Source organism: Hemiscyllium ocellatum, chromosome 20 (genome assembly GCF_020745735.1).
Source record: "Hemiscyllium ocellatum isolate sHemOce1 chromosome 20, sHemOce1.pat.X.cur, whole genome shotgun sequence".
NCBI classification, from domain to species: Eukaryota; Metazoa; Chordata; class Chondrichthyes; order Orectolobiformes; family Hemiscylliidae; genus Hemiscyllium; species Hemiscyllium ocellatum.
Genome location: NC_083420.1, coordinates 36550476 through 36566855, shown reverse-complemented (window position 1 = coordinate 36566855; position 16380 = coordinate 36550476). Strand labels below are relative to the sequence as shown.

At 42.8% G+C, this 16380-nt stretch overlaps 1 protein-coding gene across 8 annotated transcripts in view; it reads left to right on the top strand.

The window, feature by feature from the left end:
- The window catches only part of LOC132825456 (trinucleotide repeat-containing gene 6A protein-like), a 190518-nt gene that overhangs the window by 165138 nt on the left and 9000 nt on the right, over positions 1-16380 (top strand). For all 8 annotated transcript variants that reach the window (XM_060840748.1, XM_060840747.1, XM_060840741.1 and 5 more), the window contains 5 exons: positions 181-330; positions 963-1139; positions 9102-9242; positions 14574-14681; positions 15220-15438. In XM_060840748.1, coding sequence (XP_060696731.1) covers positions 181-330; positions 963-1139; positions 9102-9242; positions 14574-14681; positions 15220-15438 — 795 coding nt within the window. The remainder of the gene's footprint in view (positions 1-180; positions 331-962; positions 1140-9101; positions 9243-14573; positions 14682-15219; positions 15439-16380) is intronic.

The following is a 16380-nucleotide window of genomic DNA, read 5'->3' as shown; positions in this document are numbered from 1 at the left end:
GTTTGAAGTGTCTGTGAAGTGCTGCACCCTCTATATCTATGTATCACTGGAAACGAGAAGGAATGATGGTTGCCATGTATGATTTTGTGGATCCTAGAGGTTGCATTGTGAATACTCCATACATTTGCATATATGGGTCTGTCATTTGGATTATCACACAAAATCAATTTACTTCCTTAGGCTTGAATCCAAACTTGAATGTACCCCTGGATTTCGGCAGTATTGTTAACCTGAAAGAGCCACAATCCCAACAATCCCGACTGAAGCAATGGACTGCTTCAGAGAACCTTCCTGTTAATTCCTCTCTCGATCAAAACTCCAGCAAACATGGTAAGGCACCAATGCTTCCCTAACACACAATCAGGTAAAATATTAATGGTAAGTCCTTTGTTATTTGAGTAGACTGCTAAGAAAATCTCTGAATTGTGGAATTTTGTGTCTTTATTCCTTTAAGGAGAGGCTGAATAGGCTGAGGCTGTTTTCCCTGAACCCACGTAGGCTGAGGGGTGACCTTACTGAGGTTTACAAAGTCATGAGGAGCATGGATAGGATAAATAGATCAGGTCTTTTCCCTGGGGTGTGGGAATTCAGAACGAGAGGGCATAGGTTTAGGGTGAGAGGGAAAAGATATAAACGTGACCTAAAGGACGACAATTTTCTGCAGAGGGTGGTGCATGTATGGTATGAGCTGCCAGAGGAAGTGGTGGAGGCTGGTACAATGACAACATTTAAAAGGCACCTGCGTGGGTTTTATAAATAGGAAGGATTTAGAGGGATACAGGCCAAGTGGTAGCAAATGAGACTAGATTAATTTAGGATATCTGGTCAGCATGGACAAGTTGGACTGAAGGGTCTGTTTCCATGCTGTACGTCTCTGTGATTCTTTGTGTACTGTTGCCATTTTATTCTTTTCTGCGCTGTTTAGTAGTGAGGTTTGAAACAATCATATTTTCTTTCTCTAGGTGCTACTTCAAGTGGTCTTAGTATTTGTTCTGGCAAGTTGCTTGAAGAATCTCCTTTTGGTCACTTTGACATTTCCATGAACTCTCTGGCCAGTCCTCCTGGATCTATTGGAGATGGCTGGCCAAGTGCCAAATCACCCAGTGATAAGCTCTCTAGCAATGTTAACTGGCCACCAGGTAAGACATTGTGCATTGGCACAACTAAGCTGGATTTAGATTTCTATCTTCAAATAACTTAAGGTCCAGTTTCAAGGTTAGAGTGTCAGCGATCCAGCATAGCACTTTGCAAAGTGCTAAACATTACAAGGTACATCACAGTGGCAATGAAAAATTAAATTTGACAAGAGTTGCACGAGATTAGGGAAGATGACAAAAAGCTTGGTCGGAGAGATCCACTTTAAAAAAAAACCCTAAAGAATGAGATCAATTGGAAAGGATTTGAGAGTTTCTTAAAAATGCATTGATGTAAAAAAAAGAACTAAAATGGAAATTGTTAACTTGTAGCATAAGGCAAGACTTGGTGGTGGAAGAGTGGGGGGGAAGGTGGTACACAGTGGCTCAGTGGTTTGCGCTGCTGCCCCACAGGGCCAGGGACCCGGGTTCAATTCCAGCCTCTGACGACTATCAGTGTGGAGTTTGCATGTTCTGTGTATGCATGGGTTTCCTCCTGGTGGGTTTCTTCCCAAGGTGTGCAGGTCAGGTGAATTGGCCATGCTAAATTGTTCATAATGTTCAGAGATGTTTAGATTTGGTGCATTAGTTAGGAGTAAATGTAGAGTAATAGGTCCAGGGAATGGTTTTGGGTAGGTTACTCTTCAGAGGATCAGTGTAGACCTGTTGGGCCGAAGGGCCTATTTCCACGCTGTATGGATTCTATGACTCATTAACATTAGAGAGATCTCAGCATACAGGTCCGCAGTTCCCAGAAAGTGCTAATACAAGTGGATAAGGTGGTCAAGAAAGCATATGGCATACTTGTCTTTATTGGTTGGCACAAAGTATAAAAATTGGCAAGTCATGTTGTAGCTATGTAGAACTTTAGTAAGACCATATCTGGAATATTGCATACATTTCTGGGTTGCCACATTGCCAGGAGGTGTGGAACCTTTGGAGAGGGTATAGATTGGTTTGGAGGGTATTAACTAGAAGAAGAGATTGGACAAACTTGATTTGTTTTCACTTGAACTCCAGAGGGACGACTTGATAGAGGATTACAAAATTGAAGGGCAGGGAAAGATTGGATAGTTGGAGTCTTTTTCCCTGTATAGGGTTGGAGGTTACTCTAGTGTATAGGTTTAATGTAAGAGGAGGAAAGTTTAAAGATGAGGTGCGGGCAAGCATTTTTTTACACATGGTATTAAATGCCTGGAATGCACTGCCAATAGAATGGTGGTAGCAACAGATGCAATAGCAACTTTTTGAGGCATCTTGACATATGAGTAAGCAAGGAATAGAGAAATGTGGATCACATGGAGACAAAAGGATTTTAGTTTAGAAAGGCACCCTGCGTCAGCATAGGGTTGAAGAGTCTGTTCCTGTGCTGTACTGTTCTTTGACTGCTCACTTTGTGTTTATAATAACCTGAATCACTGTGTATTTCTTCTGTAGTGGTCAACAGGAATAACAAATGCCTATGGTGGTCTTTAATGTAGAAGTGCTTTCAGTACAGCCTAATAAGAGGGAAAGACAGAGGCATCAAAGCCAAGGCTGTTTGGATGATGAGAGAGACAGGGAATATGATGAAACACAAAAATGCTATATGATGCATGTCTGGTTCTAGTGAAAACCAGACCAAATAAAATAAGTTGAGAGGCAGTGAAGAAGGAATGACTGTGACAAAGAGAATATTAAAAATTGATAGAAACTAACATAATGAACCTAAACATCATCTGACATGGTGCATTAAGTGGGTAGTAAGAAACCTATTTGGGAGAGAAATGTTTCAAGGGAGAGAAATGTTTCAAGGCACAGAAAAAGGCTACAAATCCGAATGAGAATTTAATATTGGTGTTTACGGAACAAGGTGCTGAGAAAATATTGTTAGAAATGAAGGTGAAGATTCTGAACAAAGTGGAAGGTGAAAACTGGAAAGACCTAACTAATCCAGATATCTGATATCATAGTTTGCTCGGCAAGTGGGAGTAGCGATGGTGGAACACCTTACCTGTAAACTTCCCTAGATTGAGGAGAGATGATAAATTTGCAAAGTGGGAGATATAATACTTGCTCAAGAAAGGGTGTAATGTATTTCTTGTGCTAATAGGCTGAATAATTTAACATCGGTGGTTTTAGAAGTATTGACCAGGATAAAATTGGAAGGCACTTGGAGAGATTTGAATTAAAATGTCTCGAGGGCTCTCCTTCATTGAGGTAAATTATGCTTGACTAAATTAAATTTTTTGATGAAGTAACAGAAAAGGCTGTTGAAGGGATGCCATGGATGTTGTCTATATAGATTTTGAGGAAGATCTTGACAAAGTCACATGAAAGGCTGATTAATAAAATTGAGGTGGTTGAAATAATAAATACATTTTGATAAATAATTGGTTCAAGAACTGAAACACTGAAAGTTATGTGAAATGATTGTTTTCCAGAGTGGTGGATTGATGACAGCAGTGTTCTCCAAGCATTAGTGCTGTATCTGTGCCTTTTATAAATATAAAGTAGAATGTCAAAATTTGTCAATAACAGGCTTGAAGATGTGGCATACAGTGAACTTTAGCTTAATTATGTCCTGATACTCAAATGATGTAATGGATTGTGGGGGACCAAGTGACCAATGCTGAAATATGAGGTTGTGCGTTTTGATAAAAATAATAGGCAGAGGCAATAATTACTCATTGATAATTTTAAATAGTGCACAGAGATAGAGACCTGGGAATTCATGTGCATAGATCCTTGAAGGTGGCAACATATGTTGAGATAGTTAACAAAGCTGATGGGATTTTGAGATTCATAAATAGGTATTGAGTACAAAAGCAGCTATGTTGTATCAAACTCTATTTAGGTCACAGCACTTAATGTCCTTCTGAGTGTGCAGAAGAGAATTACCAAAGTAGTTCATGGATGAGAAAATTTAACTGTTTTATCATATTGTAGAAGCTGAGGTGGTTATTTGGCAAAACTGATTAAGGGGTGGTCTGATAGAGATATAAAAAATGATTATATGTATGTACAAATAAGAGAGAAAAGTTGATGGTACAAGGATGAGGGATGCACAGATGTAAGGTTTTTGGGTAAGAGATGCAAGGGGAGTAGTGGTAGTGATCTGGAACTCATGTCGAAGTCATAGAAGAAAAAATGGTTGGTTTTGAATAGTATGTCATAGACACTTCAGGGAAGAACACATCTGACATAGAACATAGAACATGTACAGCACAGAACAGGCCCTTTGGCCCAGGATGTTGTGCCGAGGTTTAATCCCAATGTGAAATATAATAATTCAACCTACGCACCCCTCAACTCACTGCTATCCATGTGTATGTCCAGCAGTTGCTTAAATGTTCCCAGTGACTCTGCTTCCACCATCACAGCTGGCAACGCATACCATGCATTCACAACTCTCTGCGTAAAGAACCTACCTCTGACGTTTCCTTTATACCTTCCTCCTAATATCTTCAAACTATGACTACTCATACCAGTCAATCCTGCCCTGGGGAAAAGCCTCTGGCTATAGACTCTACCTATTCCACTCATTATCTTGTATACCTCGATCAGGTCTCCTCTCTTCCTCCTTCTCTCCAGAGAGAAAAGTCTGAGCTTATTCAATCTTTCTTCATAAGGCAAGCCCTCCAGTCTAGGCAGCATCCTGGTAAACGATCTTTGCATCCTCTCCAAAGCCTCTGTATCTTTCCTAGAGTAGGGCGACCAGAATTGGACACAATATTCCAAGTGTGGTCTTACCAGGGACTTGTAGAGCTATAGCAAAACCTTGCGGCTCTTAAACTCGATCCCCCTGTCAATGAAAGCCAAAATACCATTTGCTTTCTTAACAACCCTATCTACTTTGGCAACTTTGAGGGATCTATGTACTTGCACACCCAGATCCCTCTGTTCCTCCGCATTGCCTAGAATCCTGCCTTTAATCCTATATTCAGCATTCGAGTTCGACCTTCCAAATGCATCACTTCACATTTATCCAGGTTGAACTCCATCTGCCATTTCTCAGCCCAGCTCTGCGTCCTGTCTAAGTCGCGCTCCAGCCTGCAGTAGCCCTCTATACCATCGACGACACCTCCAACCTTTGTGTCATCTGCAAATTTACTCAACCACCCCGCAACCTCCTCATCCAAGTCACTTATAAAAACTACAAAGAGCAGAGGCCCAAGAACAGAGCCCTGCGGGACCCCACTCAACACTGACTTCCAGGCAGAATACTTTTCATCTACAACCACTCTTTGCCTTCTGTCAGCCAACCAATTCTGAATCCAGATAGCCAAATCTCCCAGTATCCCATACTTCCTGACTTTATGAATGAGCCTACCATGGGGAACCTTATCAAATGCCTTGCTGAAGTCCATATACACCACATCCACTGCTCGACCTTCATCAATCCGTCTTGACACCTCCTCGAAGAACTCAATAAGATTTGTGAGGCATGACCCGCCCCTCTCAAAGCCATGCTGACTGCCTTTAATCACACTATGCTTTGCCAAATAGTCATAAATCCTATCCCTCCGAATTCTTTCCAAACCTTTGCTGACCACAGACGTACGACTGACTGGTCTGTAATTGCTAGGGATTTCCCTAATACCCTTCTTGAAAAGAGGTATAACATTCGCCTCCTTCCAATCCTCCAGTACGACTCCTGTGAAGAGTGAGGAGGTAAATATCCTCACCAGTGGCTTAGCAACCTCCTTTCTCGCTTTCCGGAGCAGCCTAGGATAAATCTAGTCTGGCCTTGGGGAGTTATCAATCTTAATGTTTTCCAAAATTTCCAGCACATCAACTTCATCAATTTTGATCTGGACAAAACTGTATTCCAGCTCCTCAAAGATTTCATTTGCAACAAGTTCCCTTTCCTTGGTGAAAACCGAAGCAAAACATTTATTTATGACTTCTCGTATATGCTCAGACTCCACGCACAAGTTCCCTCCGCTATCCCTGATCAGCCTTACCTTCTCCCATATCATTCTTTTAATACTCACGTAGGCGTAAAATGCCATTGGGTTCTCCCTAATCCTTCTTGCCAAGCCTTTTTCATGACCCCTCCTGGCTCTCCTCAGTGCATTTTTGAGCTCCTTTCTAGCAAGCCTGAAATCCTCTAAAACTGTGCTAAGTCCTTGCTTCTTCCACCATACATAAGCTGCTGCCTTCCTTTTGACAAGAAGCTCCTCTATTCTGGTCATCCAAGGTTCCTTAATCTTAACCCTTCTTACCTGTCTCAGAGGAACAAATTCGTGCATCACTCGCAACAACTCCTTAAGTAGTCTCCACATGTCTGCTGTGCCCTTTCTGTGGAACAATTGCTCCCATTCTGTACTTCCAAGCTCCTGTCTGATAGCGTCATAATTTCCTTTCCCCCAATTAAATATCTTCCCTCGGTAACTGCTCCTTTCATTCTCCCAAAGCTACGCTGAATGTGAGGCAGTTGTGACAGCCTGACACCTGTCCTGGCTCATTGCCAAGCACCAAATCCAAAATGGCCTCTCCCCTCGTCGGTCTTATCTACATATTGAGTAAGGAAACCCTCTTGAGACCACCTGACAAAAATGGCTCCATCCAAACCATCTGCACTTAGGAGGTTCCAATCGAAATTGGGAAAGTTGAAATCACCCATAACAACAACCCTGCTACTTTTGCATTTTTCCAGAATCTGCCCGCCTATGAGTTCTTCAATCTCTCTACTGCTATTAGGTGGTCTGTAGAAAACCCCCAATGCGGTGGCTGTTTCCTTGCTGTTCCTAACTTCCACCCATACTGACTCAGTAGACAAACCTTCCTCAACAACCTTCGTTTCTGTAGCTGTGATGCACTCTCTGATTAGCAATGCTACACCTCTCCTCTTTTTTCCACCCTCCCTGTTCTTTTTAAACGTTCTAAACCCTGGAGCATTAAGCAACTGTTCCTGCCCCTGTAAAACCCATGTCTCCGTTATGGCCACAATATCGTAGCCCCAAGTACTGATCCATGCTCCAAGTTCATCACTCTTACTTCGGACACTCCTTGCATTAAAGCAGACACACTTTAACCGATCCCTTTGTTTCATCGCGTGAGAACCCTTCCTGATAGATTCAATACATCCTGTCACTGCTCCATTTGCAACAGTCTCCCCCTCAGACATGATTTCCAACCCCCCCCCTTCCTAACTAGTTTAAACCTTCCTGAATCACACAAGCAAATCTCCCACCCAGGACATTTGTGCCCCTCCAGTTCAGGTGCAACCTGTCCTTCATGTTCAGGTCCCACCTTCCCCAGAAGGCACCCCAATGGTCAAGGTATCTGAAGCCCTCCCTCCCTCCTGCACCAGCCTCGCAGCCACGTGTTAAGCTGCATTTGCTGACGCTTCCTCATCTCGCTATCTCATAGCACCGGTAGCAAACCTGAGGTCACTACTCTACTCCTGCTCTTCAGATTCCAACCTAACTCTCTCTAGTCACTCTTCAGATCCTCAATCCCTTTCCTGGCTATATCATTGGTGCTAATATGTACCACGATTTCTGGCTGCTCACCCTCCCCCAGACGGCGACATCCCGGACCCTGGCACGAGGGGGGAAACACACCTTCTGGGAGTCCCGTTCCTGGCCATCAAATCTCCTGTCAATCCATCTAACTGTTGAGTTCCTTACCACCAGCGCTTTTCTATTTTCCCCACTTCCCTTCTGAGCCTCAATGCCAGAGACCTGACAAATATGGCTTTCCCCTGGTAGGCCATCCTCACCAGCAGTATCCAAAACGGTATACTTATTGCTGAGGGGAACAGCCACGGGGTGATCCTGCTCTGACCACCAGTTCCCTTTCCTCCCCCTGACAGTAACCCACATTATCGTGTGTCTGGGGAGTGACCACCTTCCTGTACATCCTCTCAATTTCCCCCTCAACCTCCCGGATGATCTGTAGTTCATCCAGCTCCAGTTCCCTAACTATGTTTTCAAGGAGCTGGAGTTGGGTGCACTTCCCACAGATGTAGTGGGCAGAGACGTATGAAGTGTACCTCATCTGCCACATTCTGCAGGAGGAACATGCAACTGCCCTAACATCCATATCCTGCTATGCTGAAAGCCCGCACAGGACTAAACAAAGGAAGAGAAGAAAATAAAACGAGAAATCTCACCCACTTAAAAACTTCCCGGCAGTCCTTTGCTCCTCCCTCGCACCTCTCGGCAAATAAAGGCCCCGATGCCTGAGTAAGTGTTTTAAATGGTTAGGCACTTTTAGGGATTGTCTTTTCAGGGCAGAAATTAGTTTTAAAGACAGGACTGGATAGGTTCATGTTAGATGGGAGAACTGAGAGTAATCGTAGGTAGGTGGGAATGTGGATTTGAAACAAATGTCAACCATGATCATCATAAATGGCAGAACAGACTAAAGGGACTCAGTGGTTAGCTTTTCTCACATTTTGTATGTAGTTTATAGGAGTGTGGGGGTACCGTGGTGGGGGAATAATGTTGATTGGATTTGCGTGTCGAGATCTGGCATGGACTGGATTAGCCAAATGGTTTTCTGTCCTGTGATGGTGACTGACTCCGGTTCAGTGATAGTGGGTTTCCTTTTTTTCCTTTAGTTTGGCTTCTGGAATTGTTAACCTCTGCACTGTCAATTATATAATTTTCAATTGTTTTGAAGCTCTTAACTTCATTGTGCCTTGGGAATTCCTGTGGCTGTTATGGGGATATAAGGGCTGCTTTTGCAAGTATGTGATTTTGCATAGAGTATAACTTCCCTTCCTTTCTGAATTAAGTGGGATTGATGGGGTTGGGGAAGAAGTAAGAAGTGGACTTGGCAATGTGTTTTCCTCCCAACTGGGGAAAAAGGACACTAGCAGGGTCAATTATCTTTACATTTGCAGTGGGTTGTGCATTCATACCTGGAGCACCATATCATGGAGTTCCTCTTTTTGTTGGCTCCTATTTTGGGAGTTGAGAGACTATTTTCCCACATCTGGAACACTTGAATTCATTGCTTGAATCTTTTTTGTAGAGTTTCGTCCTGGTGAGCCTTGGAAAGGTTATCAAAACATTGACCCTGAAACTGACCCTTACGTCACTCCTGGCAGTGTGATGACAAGTCTATCGATCTCTACTGCCCGGGATCTTGACCTCCTCAGGGACAGGAACAATGGTAAGTGTCAGCATCATGTTCTTTTAGCAACGAATTAAATTTGTAGAACAATTTACAGTGAACTGTCTCAAGATACTTCACGTACAAACTATGACATCAGAGCTGAAAATGTGTTGCTGGAAAAGTGCAGCAGGTCAGGCAGCATCCAAGGAGCAGGAGAATCAACGTTTCGGGCATGAGCCCTTCTTGAGAAATGAGGAGAGTGTGCCAAGCAGGCTAAGATAAAAGGTAGGGAAGAGGGACTTAGGGGAGGGGCGTTGGAAGTGCGATAGGTGGAAGGAGGTTGCGGTGAGGGTGATCGGCCGGGGTGGGGGTGGGGGCGGAGAGGTCAGGAAGAGGATTGCAGGTTAGGAAGGTGGTGCTGAGTTTGAGGGTTGGGACTGAGACAAGGTGGGGGGGGAGGGGAAATGAGGAAACTGAAGAAATCTGAGTTCATCCCTTGTGATTGGAAGGTTCCTAGGCGGAAGATGAGGCGTTCTTCCTCCATCCATCGTGTTGCTATGCTCTGGCGATGGAGGAGTCCATGGACCTGCATGTCCTTGGTGGAGTGGGAGGGGGAGTTGAAGTGTTGAGCCACGGGGTGATTGGGTTGGTTGGTCAGGGTATCCCATAGGTGTTCTCTGAAACATTCCGCAAGTAGACGGCCTGTCTCCCCAATATAGAGGAGGCCACATTGGGTGCAGCGGATGCAGTTAATGATGTGTGTGGAGGTGCAGGTGAATTTGTGGCAGATATGGAAGGATCCCCTGCAGCCTTGGAGGGAAATAAGGAGGGAGGTGTGGGCGCAAGGCCCCAAGGAAACTGCTTCCCAGACCATCAGAATCTCATCTATATTAATTTATTTAACATAATCCAATATCGCAGTCTTTCTCTCAGATTTTGGTGCCACATCATCCCCCTCACTATTGAACACTGATGTAAAGTATTCACTTAGAATCATGCAAGCATCCAGTGGTTCCATGCACAAATTACTACTGTGGTGCTTTATGTGCACTGTTTTACCTACTTATCCTTAACATACTTGTAACATAACTTAGGATTTTCCTTCATTTTACCAGCCATTATTCTTTCATACCTCTTTACTCAATCTCCTTTTAATTATTCTCCTTTGACACTCTGTGCTCCTGTCGGGCTTCTGTTTTGAACCCCTTTGGTACTTGCCATAAGCCCCTCTTTTTCTCTTTATCCCATCTTGATATCCAGACTGCATAGGATTTGTTGGTCCCACCCTTTGTCTTTATTGAAACATGCTGGACCACAACCCACCTTATTTCTTCCTCCAAATGTGTTGCACTCCTTTTACACAGATTTATTGAAAAGTATCTGCTCCAAGTTCACTCTGGCCAAATCATACCTGATCTTATTTCATGTTCAACCTTGTCCTTTTCTGTTATAGTCTTGAATCTAATGATGGGTTTCACTGTTTGCAAATTTCCATACTGTTACTGCTTCAACCATTTGCCCAGCTTCATTATCTAAAAGTGAAGTCCAGAGCTGCCCTTTGTATTCTAGAGCCTTTACATGCTGGCTTAACAAACTCTCCTGGATCTAAACAGTTGACAGTGTGACTTCCCTGCTTAACATTGAGGTAGTTTGTCATTTACAATAACTATTTGGATGAGAATATAGGAGGCAAGGTAAGTAAGTTTGCAGGTAACACCAAAACTGCTGTTATAATGGACAGTAAAGAAGGTTACCTCAAATTACAAAGGGATCTTTATCAATTAGATGGAGTTGAATTTGGATAGTTGCGAGATATTGCATTTTGGTAAAGCAAACAAGGGCAGAACTTGTACAGTTAATGGTAAGGCACTGGTTGGTGTTGTAGAACAGAGAGATCTAGGGGATTCAGGTACATAATTGTTTGAAATTTGCGTCACTGGTAGACAGGGTGGTGAAGAAGGCAATCAGCATGCCTGTTGCCTTTGCTCAGACCTTTTGAGTATAGGAGTTGGGATGTTATGTTGAGGTTTACAGGACTTTGGTCAATCGTTTTCTGGAGTACTCTGTGCAGATCTGGTTGCCTTGCTAAAGGAAGAATGTTTTTAAATTGGAGAGGATTTAGAAAAGATTTACGAGAATGTTACCGGGAATGGAGGGTTTCAGTTCTAAAAAGAGCATGGGACTTTTTTCACAGGAGATTGAGGAGTGAGCTTTATGGAGGTTTCTAAAATCATGAGGACCACAGATAAGGTGAATAGCAAAGTTATTTTATCCCTTTGGGGGAGCTCAAAAGTAGGAGGCATATTTTAAGCTTACAGGAGAAAGATTTAAAAGGGACTTGAGGGGCAACTTTTTCATATCCAGGGTGGTTTGTGTGTGCACTGAACTGCCAGACGAAGTGGTAGATGCAGGTACGGTTACAGTTTTTAAAAGACAATTGCGTATGTATATGAATAGGAAAGATTTGTCCAAACACAGGCATGTGGGTTTGGTTTAGTTTGGGAAAATGGTTGGCAAGGACTGAAGGGTCTGGTTTCCATGCTGCATGACTCTGACTCCAAATTAAAATCCTGTGATATTACTTTCCTATTTTACACTGAAGTTTGCTTGCATATTTGCTCTTCTTTTTCTCTTGGATAAGAAAGCACTGCTGACAATATGGTTTGCCCTGCTTAGGTTTTAAGTTATACCTATATGAATTCATTTGAGGACCCTTCTAAAATTGAGACAGTGGGATTAGAATAGTTGGATGCATATTTTCGACTACTTCGTGGGCCAAAGGGCATTTTCTGTGCTGCACACTTCTGACTGCCTGTCATTTCTGCATGCTCCACCCACCCATTGCTGTCATTGATTCTCTGATCAATATTGTGACATCTCCTTGTTTTATCTGCTTCCCTGTCTCACCCAAAGATCTTATATCTTGGAATATTGAGCTGTCAATTCTGCCCCTCTCTCAACCATGTCTTAGTGAAAGAAATTACATCGTACCTCATGTTTCAATTTGTGCCCTCAGGTCACGTACCATGTTTGTCAGACTCTTTACATTTAAATAAATACTATCCAAACTACCTTGTGTGTTAGGGTTCAGCAAGAGGAAATGAACAGCCAAAATTAGAAAAGGGAGTGAAGAAAGCAACAAAATTATGGGTCGCTTAAGGCACAGGTGGTTTGGATAGTATTTATTGGATCCCAACCTCATCCCAAGTTAGTTCAGGTAGATAGATGGTGAAGTCAAGGATTCATTCGTGAGAAGGGGTTGATCATTTAAAGGAGAAAGGGAGAATGCATGAAGTTGAACTCGAGATGAATAGTAAAGTTTATTCAATTTGCATTGAAGGAATTTATGTTCTGGACTCTGTAGAATCACAATGTTTACAGTGCAAAAATAAATGATTTGGCTTGCCATGACTGGCTGTCTATAAGAGCAACACATCTTGTTCCACTTTTCTGCCTTTTCCCTGTCAGTCTCAATGTTTTCTTTCTTAAGATAGATGTCTAGTTCTATCTTGAAAGCTGTGATTGAATCTATTTCCACCTGAAACTCTTGCTGCTTTCCATATCCTAATCACTCACTGCATTACAATTATGTATATTTTTAGAAGTTGTAAGTTAATTATTCTTTGTCTGGATTGATTTTTGTCCTTTTTCCACAACCAACTTAAACCTTAATATACTATGATCACTCACCTAAATGTTATTTTTTTTTCGTACTTGATCCACATCATTTCCATCATCTTATCCAGCAAATGCTTCCTCCTCTGTTAGATTGAAAACATGCTGCGACCCTTAGGACTCATAACAGCACACAAGCCAACATCCACGCTCAGACAACAACTCACTAGAACAAAGGACCCAATACCCAGCATGAGCCAAACTAACGTAGTTTACAAAATACCATGCAAGGACTGCACAAAACACTATATAGGACAAACAGGAAGACAGCTAACAATCCGCATCCATGAACATCAGCTAGCCACAAAACGACACGACCAGCTATCTCTAGTAGCCATACACTCAGACAACCAGCAACATGAATTTGACTGGGAAAACACCACTATCATAGGACAAGCCAGACAGAGAACAGCCAGAGAATTCCTAGAAGCATGGCATTCATCCCCAAACTCCATCAACAGACACATTGACCTGGACACCATATACAAACCACTACAGCTGAAACTGACACCCGGAAACGGCAAGAACATCCATCAACAGACACATCGACCTGGACCCCACATACAAATCACTGCAGCTGAAACTGACACCCGGAAGCGGCAAGAACAAACCAATATAAATACCGGAAGAAACATCAAAGCAGCGCTTCACACGAGGCTCCAACAGCACTGATGATGTTCCCTAGCCAGGGAACGAAACGTTTGCAGCAAAAACTTCCAGCTCGGCGAGCAGAACCACAACAACATGCTTGCATAAAAATTGTCCTGAATACACCCTAAAATCTCTTGCACCCCCACCATTTATATAGTTACCATTCCAATCTCTGTTATCATAATTGAGCAATTATTGCCTTGGAGTTTACAATCCCACTTGGGGTCCCAACTCTCACTTTGGAAAGTTCTGTCTTGAGCATTTCAGCATTAGTGTAGACAGTCTTTCCAAATTCTTTGTGCAGTCTCCTGTGATCCAAATCACAACCAAGTTAGTTAAAATCCTTCCCAATATTACCAACAAATCACTGCACAAGGATGTTGGTCCCAGCTCCATTAAGGTGCAACTCATCTGAACTGTACAGATTCCACCTCCCCAAAACTGTCCCAGGAATTTAAAGCCATCTGTCAAGTCACAAATTTGCTGCTGTATCATAATAGTTCCAAACACACTCAAGCATGTAATCCAAAGATTATGATCTTTTGAGCTACTGCCTGCTAGCTAGTTTCCTGCCTAGTTCCCCTAAATTCTACAGGACCTTATTCTTCTTTCTCCTCATTGTTACAGATGTGGACCACAACAATGGCTATATACAGATGCGCATGCAGATAGGCGCACCCATACGTGCAGAACCCCACCCCCCCCCCCCACCCAATTTGCTGCATCCCATGTTACCCGAGTGGCTAGTGGGGGCTTGTGTCAGGCAAGGAGGGAATTGAGAGATGTCATAGCAACTAGGAACTTCGAAAATATTCCTGATAGGAGGAAAGTAAGGGGTAGTTCCTGAATAAGAGCATTTGTACTTTTGGCGGAGTGGGTGGGAGTTGTTTGCTGTTTTGAAAATCTTCAATGTTTTTATTTTACGGAATCAACCTATTTCATTTAACATCAAGAAATCATAGTTTAGCATTTTTTTAAAAAAGTTTGCTACTTGGTTTAAATAATTTCTGTCATACAGCTCCTAATAAGCCATTGATGCATCACCTTGTTATTATTCAATAGGGTCGTCCTCATCTATGAACACCACGCTGCCTTCAACTAGTGCCTGGTCCCTTGTTGGTGCCTCCAGCTACAATAGTTCCCTCAGCAGTACAGCACAAAGCACTCCAGGTAGGAATCTTTATACAAAACCTGCGACTAAACGTTACAGAAATCCCTCTCTGACCAAGTCATTATGCGTGGGTTGCAACTAGGATATCAATATTGCTGTAACTGCGACATTCCATTAAACATCTTTAATGGCTAGATTTCAATAAATCAACATCCCCATCTCTTGTTTTCTTCCTTATCATGGCCTTCAGTTTGAGAGTGGCTACACCACATTATCACATCCTGCCTAGGAACCAAGAGGTGGCAATGATCTGTCCAGACACGATGCTTTCTTCATCAGTGCTGGAACTTGGCAGAATCACCAGTCTTGCCCCTTATTGCTCAGTGAATTTGAAGGACTGTTCACAGTTGACTGCAACTGGCATCCCTTCCTCACTATGCAAATTATTTGGGGAATGCATCTGGAAGTTGGTATTAAATTCCAAATTTTAAAAGCTCAGGAATTGTAACTTAGTAATGTTCCACATGGCAGTAACAGATGTATGTTGCAAGTATTTTATAAATGATTGCTGACCTTATTTATGTTTTCAATTTGCAGCCAGAATCGGTGACCCCAAATCCACTTGGTCTCCTGGTCCAGTTACCAATGCTTCCCTTGCTCATGAGCTGTGGAAAGTCCCCCTGCCCCCCAAAAACACTACTGCTCCATCCCGTCCACCACCAGGGTTGACTAATCAGAAGCCTTCGTCCTCGTGGGGAAATAGCTCGCTGCGTGTGGGCGGAGGATGGGGGACTTCAGAGTCCAGATATAATCCTGGTAAGAGGGGATGGGATGAAACGTTTCTCTTCCAATGCAGTAAATGATATCAAGAATTGGCAGCAATTCAAACTACACCATTTTGCAAAAAAGCTTTATTGTTGTGTAGATATTAAAGTACTGGCAAAGTAGGTTTCTGGAAATGTTTGCTTTAGAAACAATTATGCATTGATTTCTTTAGTCTACTTTCTCTCTGTGCACACCCTCCACCAAATTCGTAACACCCACTCTCTAAATAAGCAAAGATTTCTCCTGCTTCTCTCTTAACCTTCTGCCAAATCCTGTTAATCTAGGCTCCCTGAATATTGAGCTCTTTGCTCAGGTAAACAGGTCCTTTCTTATCTACACAGCCCAAGTTCCTCCTAATTTTATATATCCCAATTAAATTTCACCTCTGTCCTAGCAAAATCAAGCCCAGTGTTTCTAGTCTTTCCTAACGGGTACAATCTCCATTCCTAACAATATGGTGCTAGCATGGTTAGAGGATTGGCTGACTGGCATACGGCAGAGTGTGGGATAAAGAGATCTTTTCAGGGTGATAGCCAGTGACCAGTGGATTTCTGCAGGGGTCAGTATTGGGATCACAACTATTCATATTATATATTAGCAGTCAAGACAAAGGAACTGAGGCATTGTTACTAAGTTTGCAGTGACACAAAGGTAGGTGGAGGGACAGGTACTGTTGAGGTAGGAGATGCAGCAGGACTTGGACAGGCTAGGAGAGCAGGCACTGAAATGGTAGCTGGAATACAGTGTGGGAAGGTATAAGGTTATGAATTTTGATAGCAAGAATAGAGGAATGCATTATTTTCTAAACTAGGAATGGCCTTAGAAATCTGAAGCACACTGTTACAGTTAACATGCAGGTTAAGGCGAATGCAGCCTTAGCATTCATTTGAAAGGGCTAGAATGCAAGAGCAGGGATGCGCTGCTGAGGCTGTA